The sequence below is a fragment of the Procambarus clarkii genome, chromosome 68 (assembly GCF_040958095.1).
Source record: "Procambarus clarkii isolate CNS0578487 chromosome 68, FALCON_Pclarkii_2.0, whole genome shotgun sequence".
Taxonomy (NCBI): Eukaryota; Metazoa; Arthropoda; class Malacostraca; order Decapoda; family Cambaridae; genus Procambarus; species Procambarus clarkii.
The window spans coordinates 162,676-190,435 of NC_091217.1; the positions used below are offsets into that span (position 1 = coordinate 162,676).

At 40.0% G+C, this 27,760-nt stretch overlaps 1 protein-coding gene across 2 annotated transcripts in view; it reads right to left on the reverse strand.

Moving 5' to 3' along the window:
- Positions 1-4,453: 4,453 nt before the first annotated feature.
- Positions 4,454-27,760, reverse strand: part of DPCoAC (dephosphocoenzyme A carrier) — a 53,217-nt gene continuing 29,910 nt past the window's right edge. The window contains exons 1-9 of one of the 2 annotated variants that reach the window (XM_045769322.2): positions 25,829-26,221; positions 18,802-18,918; positions 17,833-17,974; positions 15,883-15,993; positions 15,537-15,727; positions 14,213-14,345; positions 10,026-10,158; positions 8,012-8,195; positions 4,454-4,681 (exon numbers count right to left, since the gene is read on the reverse strand). In XM_045769322.2, the coding sequence (XP_045625278.1) occupies positions 4,546-4,681; positions 8,012-8,195; positions 10,026-10,158; positions 14,213-14,345; positions 15,537-15,727; positions 15,883-15,993; positions 17,833-17,974; positions 18,802-18,899 (1,128 nt within the window). In that variant the 5' untranslated portion in view covers positions 18,900-18,918; positions 25,829-26,221 and the 3' untranslated portion in view covers positions 4,454-4,545. Of the gene's footprint in view, positions 4,682-8,011; positions 8,196-10,025; positions 10,159-14,212; positions 14,346-15,536; positions 15,728-15,882; positions 15,994-17,832; positions 17,975-18,801; positions 18,919-25,828; positions 26,222-27,760 lie in introns of those variants that run through there. The other variant, XM_045769321.2, reaches the window with a different exon arrangement.

Genomic DNA, 27,760 nt, shown 5'->3' on the forward strand with positions numbered 1-27,760 from the left:
CTTGCCTATATACTGGGTTTTTTGGAGCTTACAGTCCCCAAGTGGGCATTTGAAGGCATAGACGACGTTAGTCTCTTTTAAAGCGTTCTGTTTCGTGTCTGGAGAGTTTCTCATGAGTAGGCTGGCCGTTTTTCTGGTTTTATAGTAAATCGTCAGTTGTATCCTCTGATTTTTGTCTGTAGGGATAACGTTTCTATTAACAATATCTTTCAGGACCCTTTCCTCTGTTTTATGAGCTGTGGAAAAGAAGGACTGAAACAAGGATTATCAAGAAACTAACAACATTATATGGAGGACCTATGGCAATTCCACGACCAAGAGATGGCTTCCTGAACCTTGCAGGAATTAACCTCACTGAGGACCAAGTCACTCTCCTAAATCTGGGCATAAACTGTCATGTTATGTCCAGACCGAGTGAAATGGCCCGGAAAGTGGAGTTGGAAATTCTGTTGGACGACATATTCGACCTCGAGACACAAAAGAAGGTCACTACCAAAGATACCTTACAAGCAGAACTTATTGCAGAAGGAGGAAAGAATCGAGGCAACTACAGAAGCACCATACTGTCCCCCGAGCTTAGAGCGGCAGCTAAAAGCCTTCGTGAGAACAAGGAGATAGTTGTCAGGAGAGGTGACAAGTCGCCAATATATGTCATTCTTAAAAAAGACGAATATCTGGCGAAAATGAACATCATACTCTCTGACCAAACTAAGTTCCAAAGGGTAACGAAGGACACTACAGCCGAATTAAAAGCAAAGGTCAACAAACTGATCGAAACTGTGAACGCCAAGAAATCCGGACTCCACCTGCCAAAGATCATTGGGGAATATAAACCTGGATATGCGTATGGAAATGTCAAGACGCACAAGCCTGGAAACCCACTTCGGCCAATCATTAGCCAGATACCCACACCCACGTACAGATTGGCGAAGCGACTCAACGGCCTGCTGACTCCTTATGTTCCTTGCGCCTTCAGCCTGAAGTCTCCAAAGGAATTTGTGGACTTACTGCGGGGCGCACGGGCCACAGGGATAAGAGCCTCGTTGGACGTAGAATCGCTGTTTACCAACGTACCTGTGGACGAGACAATCGGAATGATAGCCGACAGAGTGTATCGTGATCCAGCCTGTACTCCTCTTGACATGCCAGAAAGTATTCTGAGGAAACTACTCCAAGCTTGTACTAAAGAGGCACCCTTCTTGAGCCCGGATGGGCACATGTATAAGCAAGTAGATGGGGTCGCTATGGGTTCTCCCCTAGGTGTCCTGTTTGCAAACTTCTACATGGGTACCATCGAGCAAAAAGTCTTAGTCGACATGAACTTGAAACCGGCCATATACTGCAGGTATGTTGACGACATTTTTACACAGGTACCTGATGTCAGACATCTGCAGGAGCTGAAGGAGGCATTTGAGCAGAGTTCCGTGCTGCGTTTCACTTACGAGACGGAAAAGGATGGGAAGCTGCCTTTTCTAGATGTAACAGTCATGGAAAAGGGCGGAGGTTTCCACACTGCAGTCTACACAAAGGAAACAAACATAGGAATGTGCCTAAATGCCAACAGCGACTGCCCTGACAGGTACAAGAGGAGTGTTGTTAACGCATACGTCGACCGTGCTCTCAGCCACAGCTCAGAATGGAAGCAAGTCGACGAAGAACTCTGTAGGGTAAGGCAGGTTCTAGTCAATAACGGCTTCTCCAATGGTTTCATCGAAGACATCATAAGAAGGAAAGTGAAAAGCCATGCAACCTCCGAAGAGACAACTAACACAACACCTATACCCCTTATTAGACTATTTTACAGGAACTTCTTTTCCACAGCTCATAAAACAGAGGAAAGGGTCCTGAAAGATATTGTTAATAGAAACGTTATCCCTACAGACAAAAATCAGAGGATACAACTGACGATTTACTATAAAACCAGAAAAACGGCCAGCCTACTCATGAGAAACTCTCCAGACACGAAACAGAACGCTTTAAAAGAGACTAACGTCGTCTATGCCTTCAAATGCCCACTTGGGGACTGTAAGCTCCAAAAAACCCAGTATATAGGCAAGACAACAACATCTCTTTCTAGGCGTTTAACGATGCATAAACAACAGGGCTCCATTAAGGAACATATAATCTCTTCCCATAACCAAACCATCGCCAGAGAAATCCTAGTAAACAACACAGAAATCATCGATAGATACAGCGATAGCAGGCGGCTCGACGTTTGCGAGGCACTACACATCAAGAAGTCAACACCAGCAATCAACAGCCAAATATTGCACAACTATATTCTACCCACCTCAAGACTCCGCTCCAATATAGAAGCATCAAGAAATATGGACCAATAGGCTTTCTACAAACACTTCTATTCAATATCCATTGTTTCGTGTTCTGTCTTGTGTTGATACTTTTAATACCCTATTAATATCCTCTAATGCCACATCATCCTTCCCACCTTACTCAAATGTAATGCCACATCACCCTTCCCACCTCACTCAAATGTAGATATAAAATCAGGGAAACGCAAGTTCTAATCAGTTGTGTATTTGTGAAGTCTTTGAAAATGTAATAAGTTTTACGAAACGCGCCCGTGTCGCGTCAGACTAGAAATAAAAATGAATTTTGGAGAAGTGATTTTTGATTTACCTCTAACAGTGAAGCATAATGTACGAAAGATTGAGAAAATTCGTGTTAGAATTATTAATCTTACTTTTTCGGTCATATTTAATAAAATATGTCTACAGGAAAGACTGCTACCAAAATATACTAATATATATATATATATATATATATATATATATATATATATATATATATATATATATATATATATATATATATATATATATATATATATATATATGTCGTACCTAGTAGCCAGAACTCACTTTTTGGCCTACTATTCAAGGCCCGATTTGCCTAATAAGCCAAGTTTTCCTGAATTAATATATTTTTCCTAATTTTTTTCTTATGAAATGATAGAGCTACCCATTTCATTATGTATGAGGTCAATTTTTGTTTATTGGAGTTAAAATTAACGTAGATATATGACCGAACCTAACCAACCCTACCTAACCTAACCTAACCTATCTTTATAGGTTAGGTTTGGTTAGGTAGCCGAAAAAGTTAGGTTAGGTTAGGTTAGGTAGGTTAGGTAGTCGAAAAACAATTAATTCATGAAAACTTGGCTTACTAGGCAAATTTCACCTTGCATAGTAGGCTGAGAAGTGAGTTCTGGCTACTAGGTACGACATATATATATATATATATATATATATATATATATATATATATATATATATATATATATGTCGTACCTAGTAGCCAGAACGCACTTCTCAGCCTACTATGCAAGGCCCGATTTGCCTAATAAGCCAAGTTTTCATGAATTAATTGTTTTTCGACTACCTAACCTACCTAACCTAACCTAACCTAACTTTTTTTGCTACCAAACCAAACCTAACCTATAAAGATAGGTTAGGTTAGGTTAGGTAGGGTTGGTTAGGTTCGGTCATATATCTACGTTAATTTTAACTACAATAAAAATAAATTGACCTCATACATAATGAAATGGGTAGCTTTATCATTTCATAAGAAAAAAATTAGAAAAAATATATTAATTCAGGAAAACTTGGCTTATTAGGCAAATCGGGCCTTGCATAGTAGGCCAAAAAGTGAGTTCTGGCTACTAGGTACGACATATATATATATATATCTATATATATATATATATATATCTATCTATATATATATCTATATATATATATATATATATATATATATATATATATATATATATATATATCTATCTATATCTATATCTATATATATATGTCGTACCTAGTAGCCAGAACGCACTTCTCAGCCTACTATGCAAGGCCCAATTTGCCTCATAAGTCAAGTTTTCATGAATTAATGTTTTTTCGACTACCTAACCTAACTTTTTCAGCTACCTAACCTAACCTATAGAGATAGGTTAGGTAGGGTTGGTTAGGTTCGGTCATATATCTACGTTAATTTTAACTCCAATAAAAAAACTTGACCTCATACATAATGAAATGGGTAGCTTTATCATTTCATAAGAAAAAAATTAGAGAAAATATATTAATTCAGGAAAACTTGGCTTATTAGGCAAATCGGGCCTTGCATAGTAGGTCGAGAAGTGTGTTCTGGCTACTAGGTACGACATATACATACATACATACACACACATATATATATATATATATATATATATATATATATATATATATATATATATATATATATATATATATATATATATATATATATATATATATATATATATATATATATATATATATATATATATATATATATATATATATATATATATATATATATATATATATATATATATATATATATATATATATATATATATATATATATATATATATATATATATATATATATATATATATATATATATATATATATATATATATATTATATATACACACACAATTCCAGTGTAAATATTTAATATAACTAACAATTAAAATACTTTCCCAATGTGTACAAATGAGGCTGCTATCTACTTGTTATCATTTGTTCTAGGAAGAGTTTAAGAGTGTCAAATGTGGAGAAGCTGATGCCAACAGCAATTGGTCCTTTAATCCAGTTCATAGACAGACCTTTATAGAGCCCATGATAAAGTCCTTCTTCCCTGTAAACAAAAATGTATTTATAATTCAAATATTTAAACAAGTTACACTATGGAACACTGCACACCCAAACTTACCAGAATATGTATTATCAAATCTAATGAAACTTTTCTCACAGCAGTACTGACCAAATTACTTATAATAAAATGACAGTCTGTATAAAAGATTTTTTATCTAAAGGAAGCACACGGTTCCAAAGAGCCTTATGATTCTGCTACTAGAAATTAAAACTCGCCTTTCTTTGAGAATGACCAGTACTCGTATCACTTGCCAAGTGGATGCTAAGCTAACTCCTCCACTCACAAATTTGTGAAAAGATATTACTTTTTACACAATATTAGAAAAGATAAATTTGGGTAAATTATTTCTGCATTACAATAGATAACATAACAGATGCAACTTTGTTTACTTCTACAGTAACATCCATACATGCTAAAAGCTGTAATTAAACTTTAATTACAATTTTTTTTTCTTTGTACAGTTTATTTTTCACCCACTATGGCATGACTTAAATTGAGCGGGGGGATTGGTAGGCTTATTTTCCATCATAGATTTGGTAAGAATTTATATGCATGTTTTATTATTGCATATACATATTTCAACAAACTTGTATTGGGTCCTCATGGAGCCTCTTAACACTTTCGCCCGGGCATGAGGCAGCATTGCGTCATCCGTTTACTGTCGGTAATCTCGGGCATGACGCAGCATTGCGTCATCCGTTTGCTGTCGGTAATCTCAGGGATGACGCAGCATTGCGTCATCCACTAAAATAATTGCCAAAAATCAGGTTTTTATCCAATTTTTTGGGGACTGTTTGGTAACTGTCAACAAGCCGAATGCAATCTGTGACTACAATACAAACATGAAAGGTGTTGATCACTCTGACCAAATGATCAAATATCACTTCATAAGGAAAACTCACAAATGGATGAAGAAAATGACCATCTATTATGTGCAAATGGCTATCTACAATGCTTATGTGATGTACAACTACTACACAAAAAATACTAAACTATAATACTGTAACCCCGCGATTATCCGGGATTCGAACATCCGAAAAACGCCCTTATACGGCCAAAATCGTGAACGGATAAAGTTATCACAATATCCGGCCAAAATAGCCACAGGGACCGGATTAAAGCAGATTTTCTGCAGAAATTACACTATCCGGTCAGTCCCCCGGATAATCGTGCCTTTGTCCGTATATGAAAACATGAGGCGGACCATACGGTATTAATCCCGTCTGCCCGAGACTCGAGGCGCATGGTGTAGGTGGGGGTGGGGTGGGTGGGTGGGTGGTGTTGGGAGGGTGGGAGGGGTGCGTCAGGAGGGACTACCTGGGTACAGGAATTACCATTAATTTTAGAACAATTAATCATAGCCAAAAACAAATAAAATAACTACTAGTAATTATGTAATAACAAATAAATAAGTTTCCTAAAAGCATTGTGCACAGGCTGAAGTTTCCTTCAAAAATATTGTGAATTTTTTTCCTCCTGGCGGCCTACGTAACGCGCTATGGCTGCCCCAAGTGGACCTGTCCAACACTGGTCAACCCATGTGCGTCCGTCCCTCGTGTTATACACAGTGCTGCGCCATTAGTGAAATATTTTTTTAAATAACTTTTTTATTTTCATAGTAACTTTGAACATTTTTGGCCAAGACTATGTCTGGTAGCAGCATCAATCGTTCTGGAGGTGTTAAGAGGAAGAAAGTTGTCCTAACAATAAAAGACAAGTCACAGTTATACACCTCAACCAGTGCGGCCTCGCAGTGTTGCGCCATTAGTGAAATATTTTTTTAAATAACTTTCTTAATTTTCATAGTAATTTTGAACATTTTTGGCCAAGAATATGTCTGGTAGCAGCATCAATCGTTCTGGAAGTGTTAAGAGGAAGAAGATTGTCCTAGCAATTAAAGACAAGTTACGTGTTGTTCAAACAGTGAGGCGTCACAGGCAGCCAAGCGCTTTCAACAAGTGAGGCGCAAGCAAGCGCCTTTAACAAGCGAGGCGTCACAGGCAAGCCAAGCGCCTTTAACAAGTGAGGCGTCACAGGCAAGCCAAGCGCCTTCAACAAGTGAGGGCATGCAAGCGCTTCAACAAGTGAGGTGCAAGCAAGCACCTTCAACAAGTGAGGCCTCACAGGCAACCCAAATGCCCTCAACCAGTGAGGCTTCAGCAGCTGGCAGTCAAAACTAACTTAGCTTAATGAACTGTACAGTAATTTTAAGTGTTAATTTTAGTGTTGTGTTAGTATAGGTTACGTAAATTGTTAAGAATTTTTAACTTCAAGATGTGTGGCATCAATCAAGAAGACGAACACCAACAAGGTAAGTTGAGGTTTCTAGTTGAATATTTAATAATTGTATGTGGCAAGGCAATTCAAATTATGTTGTTTGTAGTATAAAAATAGTTGGAAATGGTCACTTTTGGACTCGTAGGTGAAAAAGTACCATTATCCGAAAAATGTGATAATCCGGCTGGGGGTCCTTCCCATATAGTCCGGATGATCGAGTGGAGACAGTACTACATATACTAAAATACTAAATACTAAACATTTGTGGGCAGGAATTGGGAGTGTATCTGGAAGGCGTCTGGGCGCTCACTCGCGATTAACGCGTGGCCCGTCTTCCAACTCGTCGGCGGGTGGAGCGTGACCAGGTTTTTTATTTTATATGCTAATGTTCCTCTAGAGAATTCTATTGCAAACCCATTGATAACAAAATGAAAGACCTAGGACGAAAACTGAGGTGACCAGAGTGAAAAGAGTGAACACATTTTATCGCTTTTGCACGCTCCTGGGTAACTCGTTCGCACTTTCTTTGTTCGCTGCGGGTAAATAGCCGGGCTTTTGGAGTTTATATGCATTTAGTGCTGTAGAGAATTCTATTGCAAACACAATGATACCAAATTTAATCTCGTAGGACGAGAATTAAGGTGACAAAGTTGAAGAGAGTATACACTTTTCAGAATTAACGCGCGCTCCCGTGAAACGCTGGGACCCAAATCGCACAGTTGAGGGGTGGCGCATGGGGCACGCCAAAGTGTTAAGTTCACTAATTAATATTTCTTTCGTAAGAGACATGGCAAGGGCTACGGGACATCCTAAATACAGCATTACTAAAAATGGGACTGAAAACATTCCAATTAAGTTAATTGTATCCCTGAAAACTATACTGTACAGTATAGCATAACATTTGTTTTAGTTCTGAGTGACTAAGCTGCAACAAAACATTAATAACTTATTAGCAAAATTATACATGTGTAGTAAAAATTCATTCTACAGCTTGAACAGAGATGAATTTACAAAACCTGCAACATTTCCTCTTACCTGTATACTTTAGAGAGTGTTCCCATTATAGTCTTGTATGAATTTCCATTACCAGTAACATTTGCAGTCTGCATACGTCTCCGAACAATATCCAACGGGTAAGATGAGGATTGGCCCACTAATCCGGCCACAGCACCAAACATCATTCTTTCTAATGGGTTTGGTTTGTCTCTATTGGAATAAGCTGAGAATTTTTTTTTATAATTATAAAATATCAGATACAAAGGCATAGTTGATTCATTAGCCAAATTTGTAAATAAAACCAGCATTGAATGTAATGAAACACCATTTTTTGGGCAAGACCCGGAGGCTTCCCGGAGCTATACCAGGGTGATGTGTATATATTAGACCATGGCAACAATCAATCGATGGAGTTCTATGCCTACCGGGGACCAGCGCTGGAACCTGGTCCCCTCAGAGAGGCATGAGGAGCAATGGCCTATAGACATTCCCATGTACAGTACATCAGAGTGAGGAGAGAAGCAGAGAGGCAGTACGAAAATGATTACTTTGACATCACACATTATTCAAACAATCCCTATACAGAGGTGTTCAGATAAGACTGATTTATTAACTCCAATTATTTATTGACAACTTATTACAGTAATTCCAATTGTTGGGAAGAGGAAGCTTGTACTTGGGCTTATTGAGGTCTGTCTAGTTCAACTACTAACCTTCCAGAGGCTGCAATTTACAACACTTGACTAACCAAGATAAGTATCCACTCGATTTAACGGCCTATATGGGGCTGTACCCAGGCCGTTAAATGCGGGGCTCCGGTATTTCCTAAGTTGTTAAGTATCGGTAATATTACAAGTAACATTCAGGTAAGATATATTTTGTACAGACAGCCACTTGATCCACCACTCTAGTGCCTTCTACCCTGTGACATCACAGATTCATGGCACATTGTTTTGATTTGTCATGAGGCTGGAGCTTTCGTTCTGTGACTTTGGTGAACATATCTGTGAAATCAAGGAACATCTGTGCACCATGTCGGCTCCAAATGCACTCATTGTGTCGGTGATGGCTGACTGCTGGGTGGATGGGCAGGCAGAGTGGGCAGGGAGGGAGAGGCTGAAATGTAGGCAGGCAGGCTGGGAGGTAGGCAGGGAGGTAGGGAGGTAGGCAGAGGCTGGGAGGTAGGCAGAGGTTGTGAGGTAGGCAGAGGCTGGGAGGTAGGCAGAGGCTGGGAGGTAGGCAGAGGCTGGGAGGTAGGCAGAGGCTGGGAGGTAGGCAGAGGTTGTGAGGTAGGCAGAGGCTGGGAGGTAGGCAGAGGTTGTGAGGTAGGCAGAGGTTGTGAGGTAGGCAGAGGCTGGGAGGTAGGCAGGGAGGGGAAGGAGGGAGACGATGGAGATGGATGGAGGGATGGAAGGAGGGATATAAGGATGGAGGGATGGATATAAGGAGGGATATAAGGATGGAGGGATGGATGGATGGAGGGAGGGAGGGATGGGTGTTAAGTTAAACTATGCGACCACTGAAGCAGAGAGTATGGAATGTAGGGGGGTGGGGGTTTGGGGAGGGACCGGCTCACTCCGATAAGCCTAACACACTCAACCCTGCTAGCCAGATTTGCTTCTTAAATTCTGGATGCACATCATATATATTTTTAGTTACAGATTTTGTTTAGTAATATTATTAGGATAATAAATAGTTATAAAAATACTTGTTATATGAATGATTTATTGTATTAGCTGGAGATTCTCCAGGCTGTCTGGCTGGCAATCTACTGAGCCACCTCCCAGAATGGTCTCTTGGGGGAAGTCCATTCCTCCATAATATACAGGAAAGACAACACTCAACAAAATTGCACAATTACTAATTATAGTAATAAGCACTCAAGTTTGGCAATAGAATAAAATGTAAAGATCATTAGCTTATATACAAGATGAGTGATCAACTAGCTGATTACCAAGAAGAAACAAGAGGAGATGCAACCTTTCTTAAAACCAAAATATTTAAAAGTACTACTAATATTCACAATGTAAACATTTTTAAGTATGTACTGTACCTTTATGATGTTCCTTGAGAGTTCCATAAATGCAAAAACTTGTACCAGCATATGGTATAACTCCAAGTAAGGTTGGAGTTAAACCTCTATATAGAGTAAATGGTCCTTCATTCTTCCATATCTTAACAAACACCTGAAGGTTAAATAATAATAATAATTAATAAATAATAAATAAATAATATACATAACATAATTCAGAGGTATATTTGTTTGTTTTTTGGCAAAGCTCAGAATAAATAAGTTACAATTGTTTATAGGTATAATGGTGCAAACACTTAATATTAACCAAGCAAGCAAGCTAATGCATGTGAGATGTTGAAGAAATTTAGCTAATTATAAACAATATAAAGATGACAATGATGACAGACTACTACATTATAAGATCTGTAGTTTTAGCAACAGTAGAGGCATAGTATTTAACATTAGTAATAACAGAGCAAGTATATAATGGTGTATTGTTAATAAAGCCACTAGAACATTAGGTCCTGACGCTGTCAACTAGGCCAGCCAAATGTTCTTCCCTCGCATGATTTTACTTCATGTCACTTTATTCCCAAAAGATTTTCTTTTCCAAATTCTTTGTTTGAATATCAACTTTGGTAATTTTTGCCAAGACCATGTCTGGTAGTAAGAGCAATTGACATGGGTGTTAAAAGGCGTTACCTCATCTTTAAAGTTATGTTATCCATTAGAGATGAGGTACTGTACAAGTGATTGAACTTCATGAAAATGGTCGTTTATTTGTTGACATTCCTTGTAAGAAATTTGGCTAAGTCGAATGTTTGTGTAACTTGAATATGGGTGGCCTCCATGTGATTCTGATCATCAAGCATAGACAACAGTATTTATGTAACCTAACTCCCTTAGACCTGCATATGGAACAACCTCTCTTTTAGTGGAATCCTACCAATCATCTGTTTCCACTGCAAATTTGATGTCACTTACAGTTTTGTTACTCTCGTTTAAATATTAGTGCCTTTGAAGTTCCTTAACATAACTTTAAATGTCATTGGTGAATTAGCCAAGACTTCAGCTGTACTAGGGCATAATTCAAACGCGTCTGCCTGCAATACCTAATTTACCATAAATGTTTTAACACATCAAAAACAAAAACCATGTCATATCAATGCATTTGCATGATTTACATAAATGATCTACCAAATGCCACCCATGGAAAATTTCCACCCACCATACCAGTATTATAATCTAAGAACTGTATTATCTACTATATCATACAATCAGAATCCTACATCCATGTAAACACCACAATGGTCATGTCTGCCATTAGGCCTATGGATGCCTATATGACTTTGCTCATTTCACATAGTTTTAATAAACCATAATAAACCAATAAACTAAAACCTCACAAATAAGCAGGGAAGAACAGCTAGAAAATGCAAACCTGAACCAATGCCTGAAAAAAAATAAGCCCAATAGCACTAGAAATATGCTCAAACCGCATACCCCTAAGAAAAATGAGAAAGATGCAGATTGGAAAGGGAATGTCGTTCCCTCTATAAGCGAAGAAAACAAATCGCGGAACAACTTGAGTGTCACACCCTATCTCAAGAACGGCAAAGAAGGTTAGGTAGAGAAATAGAAACGATTGAACTAAAGCTACAAGAATCATACAAAACCCAAGAGGCCAAGAGAGCAAAAAGCAATCAGTGAAATAGAGAAATCCAAAATATTTTTTCCCCTATGCAAAATCAAGATCAAAAACTACATCTAGTATTGGGCCCATGCAAAAGGGAGATGGAACGTTCACTGGAAATGAGCGAAATTTTGAGTTATCAGTATGACTCTTGTTTTCAGCGAGCCACTAAGCACACTGAAGATTGATAATCCAAATGAATTTTTCATAGATATGATACCAACATCAAATCATACATCAAATGTCATCCTATCCCCACTGGATTTTGAAGAAGCCGTAGACAGTATGCCTATGCACTCTGCACCAAGCCCTGATTCCTTGAACTCTATATTCATCAAGAACTGTAAAAAAACACTTGCAGACACTTCACATTCTTTGGAGACAAAGCCTAGATACTGGCATTATTCCTGACATAATAACAGCAGAGGTAGCACCACTCCATAAAGGAGGAAATAAGGCAGAGGCAAAAAAATTACAGACCGATAGCACTAACGTCACACATCATAAAATTCTTTGAGTGCGCTAAGATCAAAAAATACATGGAATCACAGCATCTCCATAACCCTGGACAACATGATTTCAGAATAGGGCATTCTAATGCCACTCATAGTGGTCCACAGTTGCTGGACCACTATGACATGACATTAGATGCCATGGAAGACAGACAAAATGCTGATGTAATTTACCCAGATTTTGCAAAAGCCTTCGACAAGCGTGACCATGGTGATATTGCACACAAAATGCGCTCAAAAGGAATTACCAGAAAAATAGACAGATGGATCTACAATTTCCTGACTAATAGAACTCAATGTGTAATAGTCAACAAAATAAAATCTGAACCATCAACTGTAAAGAGCCCAGGGTACTGTGCTTGCTCCAGTACATTTTCTCATCGTCATATCAGACATGGACAAGGACGCAATCTATAGCACTGTATCATCCTTTGCAGATGACACTAGGATTTTTATGATAGTAAACAGCATAGAGAGCACATCAAACCTCCAATCAGATGTAAATCAGGTCTTTCAATGGGCTACAGAAAATAATATGGAATTTAAGGAAAGTAAGTTACAGCTCTTGCGCTACAGGAACAAATGAAAATATAAAAGCAGAAACCACGTACAAAATGCAGTCAAATAACATAGAACGAAAAGGCAATGTGAAGGATTTGGGTGTACTCATGTCAGAAGACCTTACCTTTAACCCTTAAAAACTATGCAAAATGTCATATGATGTGTAACATTGAACTCAGTTTTTAAAATTTTCTGAAACTCTTTCAAATGTTTTGTGCATAATCTACTAGGTTTTTGTGCATAATCTACTATGCTCTAACTGTCTAAATGATACCAGTGTAACTTGAAAAACAAGAAAATAAAAAATAATTATAAAATTAAATATTGAAAACTTCACATCTTGAAATCAGCTGCAAATATATAAAAATATCAACTGTTCATTTGGTATTATTATGCTCTCAGAATAGCATATGATCTTCATTTTCATATATTTAGAACATAGGTTTTCAGTATACAGTGGCACCTCGACTTACGATTGCCCCTACTTACGATAATTTCGAGTTACGATGTAAATTTCATAGAAAAATGCTACTTGACATCCGATGGTGTCGTTGACTTACGATAGCAAATGTCTCTTGACAAATTTGTAGCGAGACAAGCACTGAACCACAACCAGGTCCTAGTGGTATTCAGGCAAAACATAGGGGGTTTGAAAATCCCCCCAAAAAATTCTTTACAAAGAATTCAGGCATGATTGTCACTAGGCAGAAGGCACTGGTAAACTGAGGTGCGATCGCCGTGCCACCACGAGCTAGGTCGGCCACACGCATATCAACAAACTCGTTTCCCGAGGAAAAGCTCTTAACCTGATTTGAATTTTACGAAGAAATTGGGCATGTAACCCAAAAAGTTTCTAAATAGGGCCATTCATAAGCTGAGGTGTCACTTTATATTTATCTTACAATAACATTATAATAAAAATAATTAATCAATATTCTTTGTCGGCCACCCTCACTGGGAGAGGGGTAGCCTCCGCCCAGGAAAGCAACCGCTCGGGTCTCAGAATCTTTTGTTTTTGTCTAGTGTGTTCACATGTGACGGTGCTTGAGACTTATCAAGACTAACACCACACAAACTAATCCTAAATCTCAGTAATAGTACCCTAAGATACTCAGAGGTACCTGAATTATAAACGTATCTAAAAACTATCTAAAGAACTCAAAATACGAGTGTAGAGTGGTACCCCCAGCACGTGTTGACTATTGACAGCTCACCACTACCACTGATATCTTAATCCTAGTAAATGCTAAAGTGAATCTATCCAACAGCAAAGCTGCTATCTTATCAAAATACTGTACCTTATCTCATCATGAGAGATCTTAAATCTGACAATGGTAAGATTGGCATCGGCTCTCAGAACAGATAAGTTTTAATGTTCAGCTTTGTTGAACCAAAAATATATGATCTTGTGCAGCTTAAAATGCTTTGCAGAGAGAACCAACAGCAAAACATAAACAAACCTGTTTTAATGAGGAATAAGTATCCTTGTGCGTGACAGCCATGCGTGCTCTTGCCATGTCTAATGGGTAAGTTAGGAACTGTGATGTTACACCTGCTAGTGAACCCGCCAAAAATCTCAGTGATGATGGAGTTCTGCAAAGTATAAGAGAAACCCAACACTTAAATTTTTATTAAAAATACATCTGTTATTAAATGGAAAACATTTGCAATGCTGGATACTTTGGAACAAAGTATCCTGCCAAAGAACTGGAACCTTGCACAAGAGGAGCACATATCCTAGAGTTAGAAAGCAAATCCTTGGCCTTTTGAAGATAGGGAATTCGGTGGTTGGACTTGAACGTGTAGAACGTCAAAATGAAAGATAGCAATAACATCATTAGCATTCGGGGACAAAAATGGCATGCAGAGAGCAATGAGGAATGTGGTAAATTAAAAAAAAAAAAAAAAACAGATTATCAAGGGCAGGGATTAAGGCCCCACAAAAGGCAGAAAGTTCATAAAAATAAATCCACTTCAGGATGGACTGAAACTATCTCATTTCATTTAATGTGTAGGTTAGTTTATTATGATTATAAACCATCTATATGGAAGCAATGAGTTAACCATGGCCTGTGAATTTTTTTTTCACAGGTCATGGTTAAATTTTTTTTAAGTTTCTTATTATGTAATGAGGACATCGTGTACCAGTTACCTGTGTTTACCAACAAATAAAAAAAAAAATTCTGCCAGTGTTTGAATTTATTTTTGGACAACATTCCCAGACAGCATATCAGCAAAGGAGTGGGTTGCAAGACACTTCCTTTGAACTCTGCCAAGAAGAGATTTATGTGCAATATAGGTATACATATTACAATATGTTGCAGGCCTATATACATAAACTAACCACTGTTTTTGTCAATTACCTGGTTCTTATACTTATATAAATTTAGTTATTCCACATACATTGTGTAAACGAAATTGTCCAGTTCCAATGGTTCCCATGAACACAGCATCCTCTCAATGTGCAATTTTTTTTTCCCCATTTTCCTTTTTTTTTTTTTTTTTTTTTTTTTTACTGCAAGTGTGCATTTTCCTTTCTTTTCCCCTGCAAATGTATTTTTTTAAGACAGTGGCATCTCTGAAAGCTGCACACCAAGGGTAAAGCAAAATTTATCTTGAATTTCAATTGAAATATTAATTTAAAATTTAAGAAAAAAAATTGACGAGTTAAATTTTAATACTGGTAATGGAGATGAACATACAACATACCATAACCCATCCAGTCACTGGGCAAACAACTGACTGGTTACATTACCAGCAAGAACAGATAGAAGTTCTACTTACTCTCTGTTTGGTTCATCAACTCTAAGAACTCTCTTAAATTGTTCATGAGCTGTAAACTGAATTGCAGCATAGGGAACAATACGAGCCATGGTTGCCGAGTTACCACGCCACAAACTTATCAGCCCTTCTTTCTTGTAACAAATTAACACAAAACTCAGAGCATGACGGGCTGAAAACCTTTGATTGGTGGCCTGAAAAAATAAAAAAAAATTATTTTTTACAAGTTTAGGTACACAACATTGGGCTGTTATCTTATTATACACGAGGGTTTACAGAATATAGGTTAAATGGCAGCTTAAGCTCAACTAATATACCTATATTACAAAGGTAAATAAAGGCAACTAACCTGGAAATTAATTTTGGTTCTGTCAAGAGGTGCAATACTAGTCTTGGCCACAGCTCCAGCCATTGCACCAGCCAACAGGGATATAATTACCTGATGTGCATGTGAGGTAGTCTGCAATCACACAAATTTAGATAAACAATAATACAGGTACATTTATACAGTAATCTTAATTGAGTGTTTTTTATACAGTACTCTGTGTAATATTACTGTACCTATAAAAGAGAAAATCTATTAGGGCAGTGAGATGGGCACGAACCTATGATCAAGGCACTGTCAAGGCGCATACTTTACCACTAGACCACCGCTGACTTGTAACAGTCAAAAAGCCAGATTTCTACTGAAATCACAGGAAGTCTGCAGGCCCCTATTGAAGCCAGTCCAAGTTTTTACACATGACCCACAAACACTCGTGTGGAAGGGCAGAGTGGTCCTACACCTTACGTTCCAACTTCAGAAACACACACATTAATCACATTAACGTAATACGTATATATCAATTAGAAAATCCACTAGGGCAGTGTATGTGGCTTGGCATTGCCTTGGTCGTAGGTTCACGCTTACCTCATTGCCCTTGTGGATTTTCTTTGATTTTCGCTCACGGGTAACTTTGCCGACTTTAGGCTTTGCTGTGGGAAGTCACGGAGGGCTTTTGGATCTTATATGCATATACCCTTATAGGGAATTCTACTGCAAACACAATGACACCAAAACAAATGACGAAGCATGAGAATTAAGGTGAGAAAACTCAAACGAGTGTACCGTTTTCGGTGTCGCCGCACGCTCGCCCGCACCAAACAGCGCATGACGTCATTTCTGTGGCGCGCACGAACGGCGCGCGATAGTGTTAATGTAGTTTGTGTGAATACCTATAAAACATATTGAACAAGTAATGCTATAAATTTTCAATAATTTTTTAAATAAGATAACCATAGTGCAGTACTGTATAACAAAACTGCCACACACTTTGATACCAAGACACTTTTGTGAAAAATAAAAGCCACAATAGTTTTTCATTTATAATTTTTTTTATGTTGCTCTATTTTGAAACAATGAAAAACCAGCATTCTACTGTAAAAGTTGTTGAAGTGACCTGAGTGGAGACGACCTAACCTATGGCTGTCCCAGGGAGGTGAGGTAGGTGGGATAAATCCCACCTTGGGTAGTTTCAAAGGATGACAGGTTTTTATTCCCTTTGCCAAGAAGTTACTAGCTTCAGGTCTGTTAATCTAACAAACAGGAGGCATTGAGTAACAAAAGCCAGGGACAAAGTTGTTTGAGTGTGTGCTGCAGTCTCAGACCAGACAGAAGTCTGGGTGATTGGTGGGCAATCACAGGGGAAGGGAGACTTACGATCTGGTGTCTCCACTGAAGTTCATCACTACTGTATATTGAGTGAGTACTGGCCCCTTATGTTCTAACATCACAAGTGTTGAGAATTCTAATTGCCTTACTAGAGAAGATAGAGTAGGATCTTAATATTCAAATGAATTAAATAGTTATAATATTAATCTATCTGGTGTAATTACCGAAGTACAGTAGTTACAGGATGAGAGTCATGCTTGTGGTGTCCTGTCTTCCCAGTACTCTCATATAATGATTATATATTATATTATATAATCTCGTATAATGTAGGACTGAGAACAGGAGATGCTTTTCCACTCACAGGGTAATTAACCCATGGAACTGCCTACCCACCGAAGTCGTAAATGCCAAATTCTGTTAATCTTTAAAGTACAGCTGGGAAAGATCAAGGCAAATGGGAGGACCTTCAACAAGCCACCAGCTTCCTGTTCTTGTCGAGGCCACTAGTGTTAGTGGCTCAGGTAAACACAGTCTCTAACACAAACACAGTCTAACACAGTACTGTACAGGATAACTAGAAATCATGTTTCTTCATTTATCTTCCTAAAATGCTACATGTTCTCCCAATAATGCTTTGGACACACTTACTTGATCTATTTCTTGGACTTCTTCTTTGAGGAAGCCTGTATCCTCGGTAGATAACACCGCATCTCCCACTTGTGATTCTTTGTGAATGGAAAAAGGTGCCAATACATCTCCCAAGTCTTTACTTTCTTTGCTATCACCACTTCTAAAATAGACAAAATTTATTATTATTTTATTTCTACATTTTTCATTACCTTTTCAATACATTTCTAGTATTTCCTAGAGAATATGAAATCCATGTTCTCATATCAGAATGATTGAAATTAATATTTACCTGATGGCCACTAACACTAGTGGCCTCGACATGAACAGGAAGCCAGCGGCTTGTCAAAGGCCCCCCCCCATTAATATTAAAATAACTATAAACGAACTCTCTTCATTAAAACCAAATTTATTATGCATCAAAATATGTACAGTATATGCCTAGAGCATACCTGGAAAGATATCCGAGAGTTGTTCTACTTCCCGAGCCCGGCTGGAGGCCAGGCTCAACTTGTGATAACTTGGTCTAACAGGCTGTTGCTTTGAGCAGCCTACAGGCCCACATATTCACTATAACCCAGTTGGTCAAGCACTTCTTGCAGGAACTTATCTAAATGCTTCTTGAAAACATCCACCTTTGTTCCAGCAATATTTCAAATGTTTGCTGGGAGGGTTTTGAACAGCCATGGACCTCTGATACGTCCAGCCATGGCTGGATATGTGGGTTTGCGGGCCGCCCAAGCAACAACCTATTGGACCAAGTTCTCAAATCGAGCTTGACCCTAGGCTAGGGGAGAAGAACAACTCACAGAACCCAATCTAGGTATTAAAATCATAATATTTATAGGCCTAAATACAAATATCTGCTCACAAGGGTTCAATAAAAAACATTAATACATAAAACTTATCAAAGACCTAACAGTTGTGTGCACCATGTACTACTATTTGATTACCAGAGACAATAAATGAATAAAAAATTCATAGACATACTGTATAGGCTGGGGCTTATGCCTTGTAACATTAATAGCTGGAGTGGCGATGTCGCTGATCACCGCCGCAACTGACCGGCCTTCAAGACTATGGCTCATTGCTGTAGCATCTTCAACTCTGATGATGAAAAAAAAAACTATTAAGTTTGTCTTTTTAAATTTATTAATAATTTTCTTAATTTTGTACATTGACTACCACCATTTAATATCATACAGCATTAACATCTTTGCTTCCCAAAAAGACAACTAATAATCAATATAAGAGCTACAACATATACAGCATTTAGTTGAACTAAAGAGTGAACAAGAAAAGCATCCATGAGTGAGCACATCATGATACCCGATATTTACCAGATTTACCCGAGGGCCATTAACCCTAATGGCCTCAACGAGGACAGGAAGCCAGCGGCTTGTCAAGCCCCACCCCCCCACCCCCAGATTTGCCTTGATCTTTTCCAGGTATATTTTGAAATTCAGCAGTTTTGGCAGTTACGGCTTTAAGGCAGTTACATGGGTTAATAACCCTGTGGGTGAAAGAGCATCTCCTGTTCTTATTCCTACATTGTGACCTGTTGAGCTTAAAACTGCTGCTCCTTTAATGTGTTGCACCTGAACAAAATAAATTTTTCGGATCATCCAACTTTTTCAGTATTTTAAAAGTTTCAATGAGATCTGCCCTGTCATGCCTGGTTTGCAGTGTATCACTGCTAGGCTTAGGCTCGGAGGCCTAAACTTTTTTTCCAATTATTGGGGGAAGGATTTCTGGTCAGCATTTCATCTGGGAATTATATACTGTGGGGCGGGGTTTTCATCTAGTAAATCGAGGCTCTTGGGCCAGTAGCATAGCCAGTAGACCACAGCATTGTTCATTCTGTCCATTGTACTCAGAGCGAGACCGATTTATTTGACCATCTCTTCACTTCACAGTCAAGATTAACGTTTATTAAACCCAGAAACTTGCGTTATCTAGCTATTGCAAGGTGGGGAATCTGTCTATATTTGACAAAGTATTTTTCCAACTCAGTGTGGAATTTATTTTACTGCTTATATTTCTAATAAATTTTTGGTTGGAACAGTCTCTAAAGTAGTGGGTAAGGCAGTATTACTCTCTCGTTCCACAGATTCTGCAACTCTGCTGTCATATTCAATACTAATAATCTCCATTGGTTACTTTTATTCCGAACGAATTCTTACTATCACCGATTCTCACCGAGCCTCGGTCACCACCTTTTCGTCCATGATGATTGTGGTTGTCAATATATATAACCAAACAAATTGGCAAATGTTTGCCGATTTGCCAAATCGGCAAACACATACTTTAATCCTATGGTGATCAGTATTTCCTGGGAAGAGGGAACAACATTTAATATTTTTGCACTAGCCATATTTATTACTTATGAACATCTTATAGTTGACATTTTCATTTGTATTATTTAACTAATGTTAAACCTAAGACACTTTATACTGGTAGGAGGAATCTTATTTATGCTCTTATTTCATTAAGGAATGCATAAGGAAAAGTATGCGATTTATCAAGTACAAATTTTGCTCCATATTTTACTAACGTAGATAACTAGAGCACATGGTAAAATTCCTGCCAAGAGATATTAATAAATTGATCAGGGACGGCGCAGAGGAGGCAGGTTAAGCAAGCCACCAATCAGCTGGCCGCACGCGAGGGTGTGTCAGTGACGTCAGTCCACATGCTGGCACATCGCGCGCCACGAGGACCAACACCACTAAAGTTACCAAAGTCTTAGGGCTAACCAGCTGTAAACCATAGTGATGTATAAACCGAGGGATATAGCCCATTTATCATTATATATACACACCGGAGGATCAGTAAGTTACTTTGGCAGTTTTACGAGATTGAAAAGTCTTAATTAAGCCCTACACGAAGCCCGATTAAGGGACATTCAGTGCCGATCATGCTTAACTAAAAAAATGTTGGCGTTAAGTTCCAGAGCCCATTATGTGCCTCTAAGCATTCCACTACCGCTCACAGGATGGGTATGGGGTACATAATAAATGAACTAAACCAGTAATGTTACCTGAAATTATATTGAGCACGGTATAATGTTAATTATATTGAATAAAAAAGTGATGGACATAAGACAAAATCTGCTCTTGACTGCAAATATACTCGAGAACATTTAAATGAAGAAAATCGTATACCAACAGACATGTGATCATATATTCAAATTCTTATGGATTAAATAAACAATTGTAAAAATCTGGATGGTTAACATAAGAACAAAGGTAACTGCAGAAGGCCTATTGGCCCATACGAGGCAGCTCCTATCTATAACCGCCCAATCCCACTCATATACATGTCCAACCCACGCTTGAAACAATCGAGGGATTTGCAATTATCGATTCAAGTAACTTTCCCACAATAGACGTTAGGCTAATTGGCCAATAGTTTGACGCAAGTGATCTATCTCCTTTCTTAAAAATTGGTACTACATTAGCCACCTTTTATGACTCTGGCACTCTGCCTAACTCTATTGATTTATTAAATATGGTAGACAGTGGCTCGGAAAGCTCCTCTTTGCATTCTTTAAGCACCCTGGCAAACACTTCATCCGGTCCTGGGGATTTGTTTGGTTTTAGTTTTACTATTTGTTTAATTACATTCTCCCTGGTAACTGCTAAACTAGTCAACCTGTCCTCGTCCCCACCCACAGACTTGTTCAGCTGAAGGCATATTGTTAGGTTCCTTTTTAGTAAATACAGATACAAAATATTATTAAAAATGCTACTCATCTCCTCGTCATTATCCATTATTTGACCTGTCTCAGTTTTTAACAGACCTATCCTTTCCCTAGTCATAGTTCGATATAACTGAAAAAACCCTTTAGGATTTGTCTTCGCTTGCCCTGCTATGCGAACTTCATAGGTTCTTTTTGCTTTCCTTATCTCTTTTTTAAAAATTCTAACCAGTTGTACGAATTCCCGTTCCAAACTGACTTCCCCATTCTTAATCCTTTTGTACCACGCTCTCTTTTTACCTATAAGGTTCTTCAAATCCTTTGTTATCCACTTGGGTCATTAGTATTCGATCTATTCAATTTGTATGGTATACTACGTTACTGTGCTTTGTTTGGAATATTCTTAAATAAGTTATATTTTGAATCCACATCGAAATCCCCTTTTACGTCACCTATCGCTGGGAGTCTTGGTCCAAGACCGGCCCACCCCCATGCCCAATACTTTCCAATCTATTTGCCCCCAAAAAATTCTTGGGCTATTGAAATCAGCTTTTCGAAAATCTGGCACTTTAACAGAATTTTCTCGTACAGGTCTATTCCATTTTATGCTAAATCTGATTTCTTTGTGATCCATTTTCAGGAGGAAACTAGATTTATTCCTCCAAGGAGTGCCGGACCAACCGGGCTGTGGTGGGTATGTGGGCCTGCGGGCCGCTCCAAGCAACAGCCTAGTGGACCAAGCTCTCACAAGTCAAGCCTGGCCTCGGGCCGGGCTTGGGGAGTAGAAGAACTCCCAGAACCCCATCAACCAGGTATCAACCAGATCACTGTTCCCTAGCTCACTCCCTATTTCGATGTCATTAATTTGTGTTTCCCTGTTAGTTAACACTAAATCTAAAGTATTATTTTCCCGCGTTGGTTCCTTAATGTGTTGGCTAAGAAAGCAATCGTCAATTAATTCTAGAAAATCTTCAGCTTCATTATTTCCTGTTCTATTACATCAATTTATTCCACTGAAATTAAAGTCACCCATGATACAAATACTGCTAGACCTAGATGCTCTAAATATTTTATCCCATAGATGCTTTGCTTCCATCCTGTTTAAGTTTGGTGGCCTGTATATAACTCCTATTATAATATTTGCTCTTTCGTATAATTCTATCCAAATAGTTTCTGTATGTGGCTCAGTTTTGATTCCTTCTTTGAGACTACATTTCAAATTTTCCCTAACATATATGGCTACTCCCCCTCCTCGTCTAATATATCTGTGTGAAATAGTTTAAATCCATTTATTTGATATTCTGCTAATAGTTCTCTATTTTCTACATTCATCCACGCTTCGGTGAAATAATATCTTTTTTTCTGTGCAGACAAGAGCATTTAACTCTTTTATTTTGTTTCTTAGACTTCTACTGTTAGTGTAATATACCCTAAGTGAATTGTTATTTTGAGGCCCTTCTCTTAACCTGATCTTTTTGCCAATTTGTTTCTCCAACAAACACGTACTTATTGCCTCCTTCCTCCCTATCAATTCTCATACCACTATCTACTAACAGTTTAAACCCAAACAAATGCCTCTAACCACTGGTTCCAACGAGTTCGCAACAGCATCAACCCCAGCCCTCGATCGATGCACCCCATCACGAGCATACATTTCACTTCTTCCATAGAAGTGTTCCCAGTTGTCTATGAAAGATATTGCATTTGATTTGCAATATCTTTCCAGCTGGCAATTGACATCAAGTGCCCTCGACATCCATTCATTCCTAACGCTCTTTCTTGGAAGAATGCCACATATGATCGGGATTCCTCCCTTGCTTCTAACTAATTCTATGGCTGTTTTATACCTCTGAATCAGTTCCTCACTCCTAACTCGACCAACATCATTTCCCCCCTTGGTTGATCTTTATCTTCATCTGTGAAATATACTATAACAAGAGGCTTGCTTCAGACAGCGAAACACGAGGTTTCATCTCATCTCTTTTTACTTGCTTCAGAGCAAAACACGTCGTCATTGGTAATTTTGCGATACATGAGCACATTGACAAATATACAAGCTAATTATAATAATTTCTATCTTTACACATAAAAAACGGCTGTGACCCATTTAGTATGCTCGATAATCGAGCAAAAGTTGTACCCAATAATTCATTTATTCATTGTATCCAATAACTTTCAGCTTAGTTCATCTATTTTGCAGCACCTTACTCATCCTGTGAGCGGTAGTGGACCCCACACCCATCCTGTGAGCGGTAGTGGACCCCACACCCATCCTGTGAGCGGTAGTGGACCCCACACCCATCCTGTGAGCGGTAGTGGACCCCACACCCATCCTGTGAGCGGTAGTGGACCCCACACCCATCCTGTGAGCGGTAGTGGACCCCACACCCATCCTGTGAGCGGTAGTGGACCCCACACCCATCCTGTGAGCGGTAGTGGACCCCACACCCATCCTGTGAGCGGTAGTGGACCCCACACCCATCCTGTGAGCGGTAGTGGACCCCACACCCATCCTGTGAGCGGTAGTGGACCCCACACCCATCCTGTGAGCGGTAGTGGACCCCACACCCATCCTGTGAGCGGTAGTGGACCCCACACCCATCCTGTGAGCGGTAGTGGACCCCACACCCATCCTGTGAGCGGTAGTGGACCCCACACCCATCCTGTGAGCGGTAGTGGACCCCACACCCATCCTGTGAGCGGTAGTGGACCCCACACCCATCCTGTGAGCGGTAGTGGACCCCACACCCATCCTGTGAGCGGTAGTGGACCCCACACCCATCCTGTGAGCGGTAGTGGACCCCACACCCATCCTGTGAGCGGTAGTGGACCCCACACCCATCCTGTGAGCGGTAGTGGACCCCACACCCATCCTGTGAGCGGTAGTGGACCCCACACCCATCCTGTGAGCGGTAGTGGACCCCACACCCATCCTGTGAGCGGTAGTGGACCCCACACCCATCCTGTGAGCGGTAGTGGACCCCACACCCATCCTGTGAGCGGTAGTGGACCCCACACCCATCCTGTGAGCGGTAGTGGACCCCACACCCATCCTGTGAGCGGTAGTGGACCCCACACCCATCCTGTGAGCGGTAGTGGACCCCACACCCATCCTGTGAGCGGTAGTGGACCCCACACCCATCCTGTGAGCGGTAGTGGACCCCACACCCATCCTGTGAGCGGTAGTGGACCCCACACCCATCCTGTGAGCGGTAGTGGACCCCACACCCATCCTGTGAGCGGTAGTGGACCCCACACCCATCCTGTGAGCGGTAGTGGACCCCACACCCATCCTGTGAGCGGTAGTGGACCCCACACCCATCCTGTGAGCGGTAGTGGACCCCACACCCATCCTGTGAGCGGTAGTGGACCCCACACCCATCCTGTGAGCGGTAGTAGACCCCACACCCATCCTGTGAGCGATAGTGGACCCCACACCCATCCTGTGAGCGGTAGTGGACCCCACACCCATCCTGTGAGCGGTAGTGGACCCCACACCCATCCTGTGAGCGATAGTGGACCCCACACCCATCCTGTGAGCGATAGTGGACCCCACACCCATCCTGTGAGCGATAGTGGACCCCACACCCATCCTGTGAGCGATAGTGGACCCCACACCCATCCTGTGAGCGATAGTGGACCCCACACCCATCCTGTGAGCGGTAGTAGACCCCACACCCATCCTGTGAGCGGTAGTGGAAAAGGTTAAAGAGGCACATAATTGGGCTCGGGTACTGAACCCAAAGTTCATTTAGGTAATAAAGTTACAACCTTGATAAACTAGTTATAAAGCTTTTATAACACTAACAGACGCGATCCCAAAGAAGCGCTTACACGACGAGTGAATTTTAGTTTAGTTATTAGGACCCCATAATAATTCCCATCTTATGGGCGAGTGTCAGAAAGTTCTATTATGCTACCACTGAGAAAACAATCTCTTAATACGACTACAGTGTGCATGCAAGACACTTATAATAGCGAGAAGGCCTGTCTTATGACAACCCTCTCATTCAACTTAATTATTCTTGATAATAATTATATGTTCCCTTAACTATCATTTCCCTTACGATTCCAACACCACTCGACTTAATGTAAACGCAATCCGGAAAGGACAATTATAGGTAACAAAACACATATCGCTTAATTCTGACTATCTTTTTGATATACAAAATAGCTAACCACAGCAATAAATTTAAAATCTTAACTGTTTTGGCTATCATATGAATTATAACATTTACTTTAAATACTTTGGTAGTAAACCTGTATTTTGGTTAGTTTGACAGGAAGAGCGCTCTAAACAAGACGAGGTATACTTACGAAACACTGTAATCTAGACAAACTTGTCTCCCGCATCACAAGCTTCCTTAGGCCTATTAATGACCTTTATCACACCTGTCTGCCTCGCAGGTAACACTTGACCAGTCTTGAGAGAAGACTGATCAATCTTCATCAATCATATACTGTTTACAAGATCCCCGGCGACAGTCTGCACGTTAATAATTGTCACACAAATCAGTAACACTAGAAATCCGATACAGCTTCCTACCAGCGCCCCACAGTGACTACTGTCTCCGTGACACCTAACACGAGCAGTAGTTATGAGGACCTAGCACCAGTTCCCCCAGCAAGACTGGGGCACGGGGTCCAAGTTTGGACTGAGCAGACGCCAAGCTGCACAAGCACTCGCCAGGGCCACGGGGATCACACTGCAGCAGGGCTGGCACCAGGCAGCTTCCCCAGGTTGCACACACACACCGCCTCTACGGTACAACAAACCATACATTATGCTACCTTCTCTCCATATGCTACAACAACATTTTAACATTAACAGCATTCTAGGCACACGCTGTAACCCCGATAAAGACATTCCTACGAGTATTAAGTGATGCGATATTAATCTCTACTCGGCAACTCTGATACCTTTCCGTCGATTTACTGCGTATTTAATTCTTTGACCACTATTATTTACTTTTTAATTACACAATATTTAGGTACAACCGCATTTATACGGCTACCCTAGACTGTATGAAGGGTGATATTATCTGATCCTGTTGACAGATCCCAGTGGCATGACGCAGGATGGCTCGCCTTGGAGACAGGTGCCGACATAAGTTACTACAGAGAAGTGAGGTCAAGCTTTTTATTGTCCCGCTTCTAATAAGCACTCGTAAACTCAGCATGCACTATGGGGATAGGTTAGGTGGGTTATCTAAGTTCTTACGCTTCTGATTAAACAAAAAATAATTCGATTTCAACGCATAACAAATCGTGAAACAGTTACACATGCAGGGAAAAATAGCCTCTGATAAAATTTCTTATCATTCGTATCACTAGGTCTCCGAGGCGACACTAGACGAGCCGTGGTCAACATATTTACTCAAGCTTTGTGTACATACTACCGCTGACATTCTCTTGGCTCTTTGTATAAAAGTAAAATCATCAGAATGACATTTCCGTAAACCGAAAGTCGAGTATAGAGGAGAGCAATCCCGACATTGTTAATGCGGGATTGCAATCCCCTAATTGCGTTCAGCTAATTGTGCTTACAGGGGGTTGAGCTCCGGCTCTGGTCCTGCCTCTCAACTGTCAATCGACAAGTATATTGCAGCGCTGTATTCTCTCTTGGGACGAATTCACCAGTGTATGCGACTCACCCCGACAACAGTACCATGACGAGGGGAGGTGGACCACAATCCCGCCCTCAGGGACCTCAGGGACAACAGTACCATGACGAGGGACGGTGGACCACACTCCCGCCCTCAGGGACCTCAGGGACAACAGTACCATGACGAGGGGAGGTGGACCACACTCCCGCCCTCAGGGACCTCAGGGACAACAGTACCATGACGAGGGAAGATGGACCACATCACGCTTCATGCTCGAGCCTTAAGTAAGAGTGACACCGCGGGATTGATGTCGCCATGGCTCGCCTCTGAGCTGTGGACCTTGTGCAGTTTTAAATCTCCTGACTTTCGAGTTCTGTTTTCTACTTGTTCTTGGTTACATCCTGGGGAAAATATGTCCTTGACTGGCGAACCTCAACTAAGCCAAAAAGGCTTTCCGTTAGCGACAATAAGAAATGCTAAGTTGCTCCTTTTGAAGCCATAGAAATACGTCTGGCCCTACTGCATTTACTACGTTTAATTCCTTCAGCGTTTACACTGTCTGCTATCAAGTAAGGTAGGCAAGGTATCCTCTATAGATTTTCAGACTAACAATTGTGCATCGCTTGATTGATTGATGAAGATT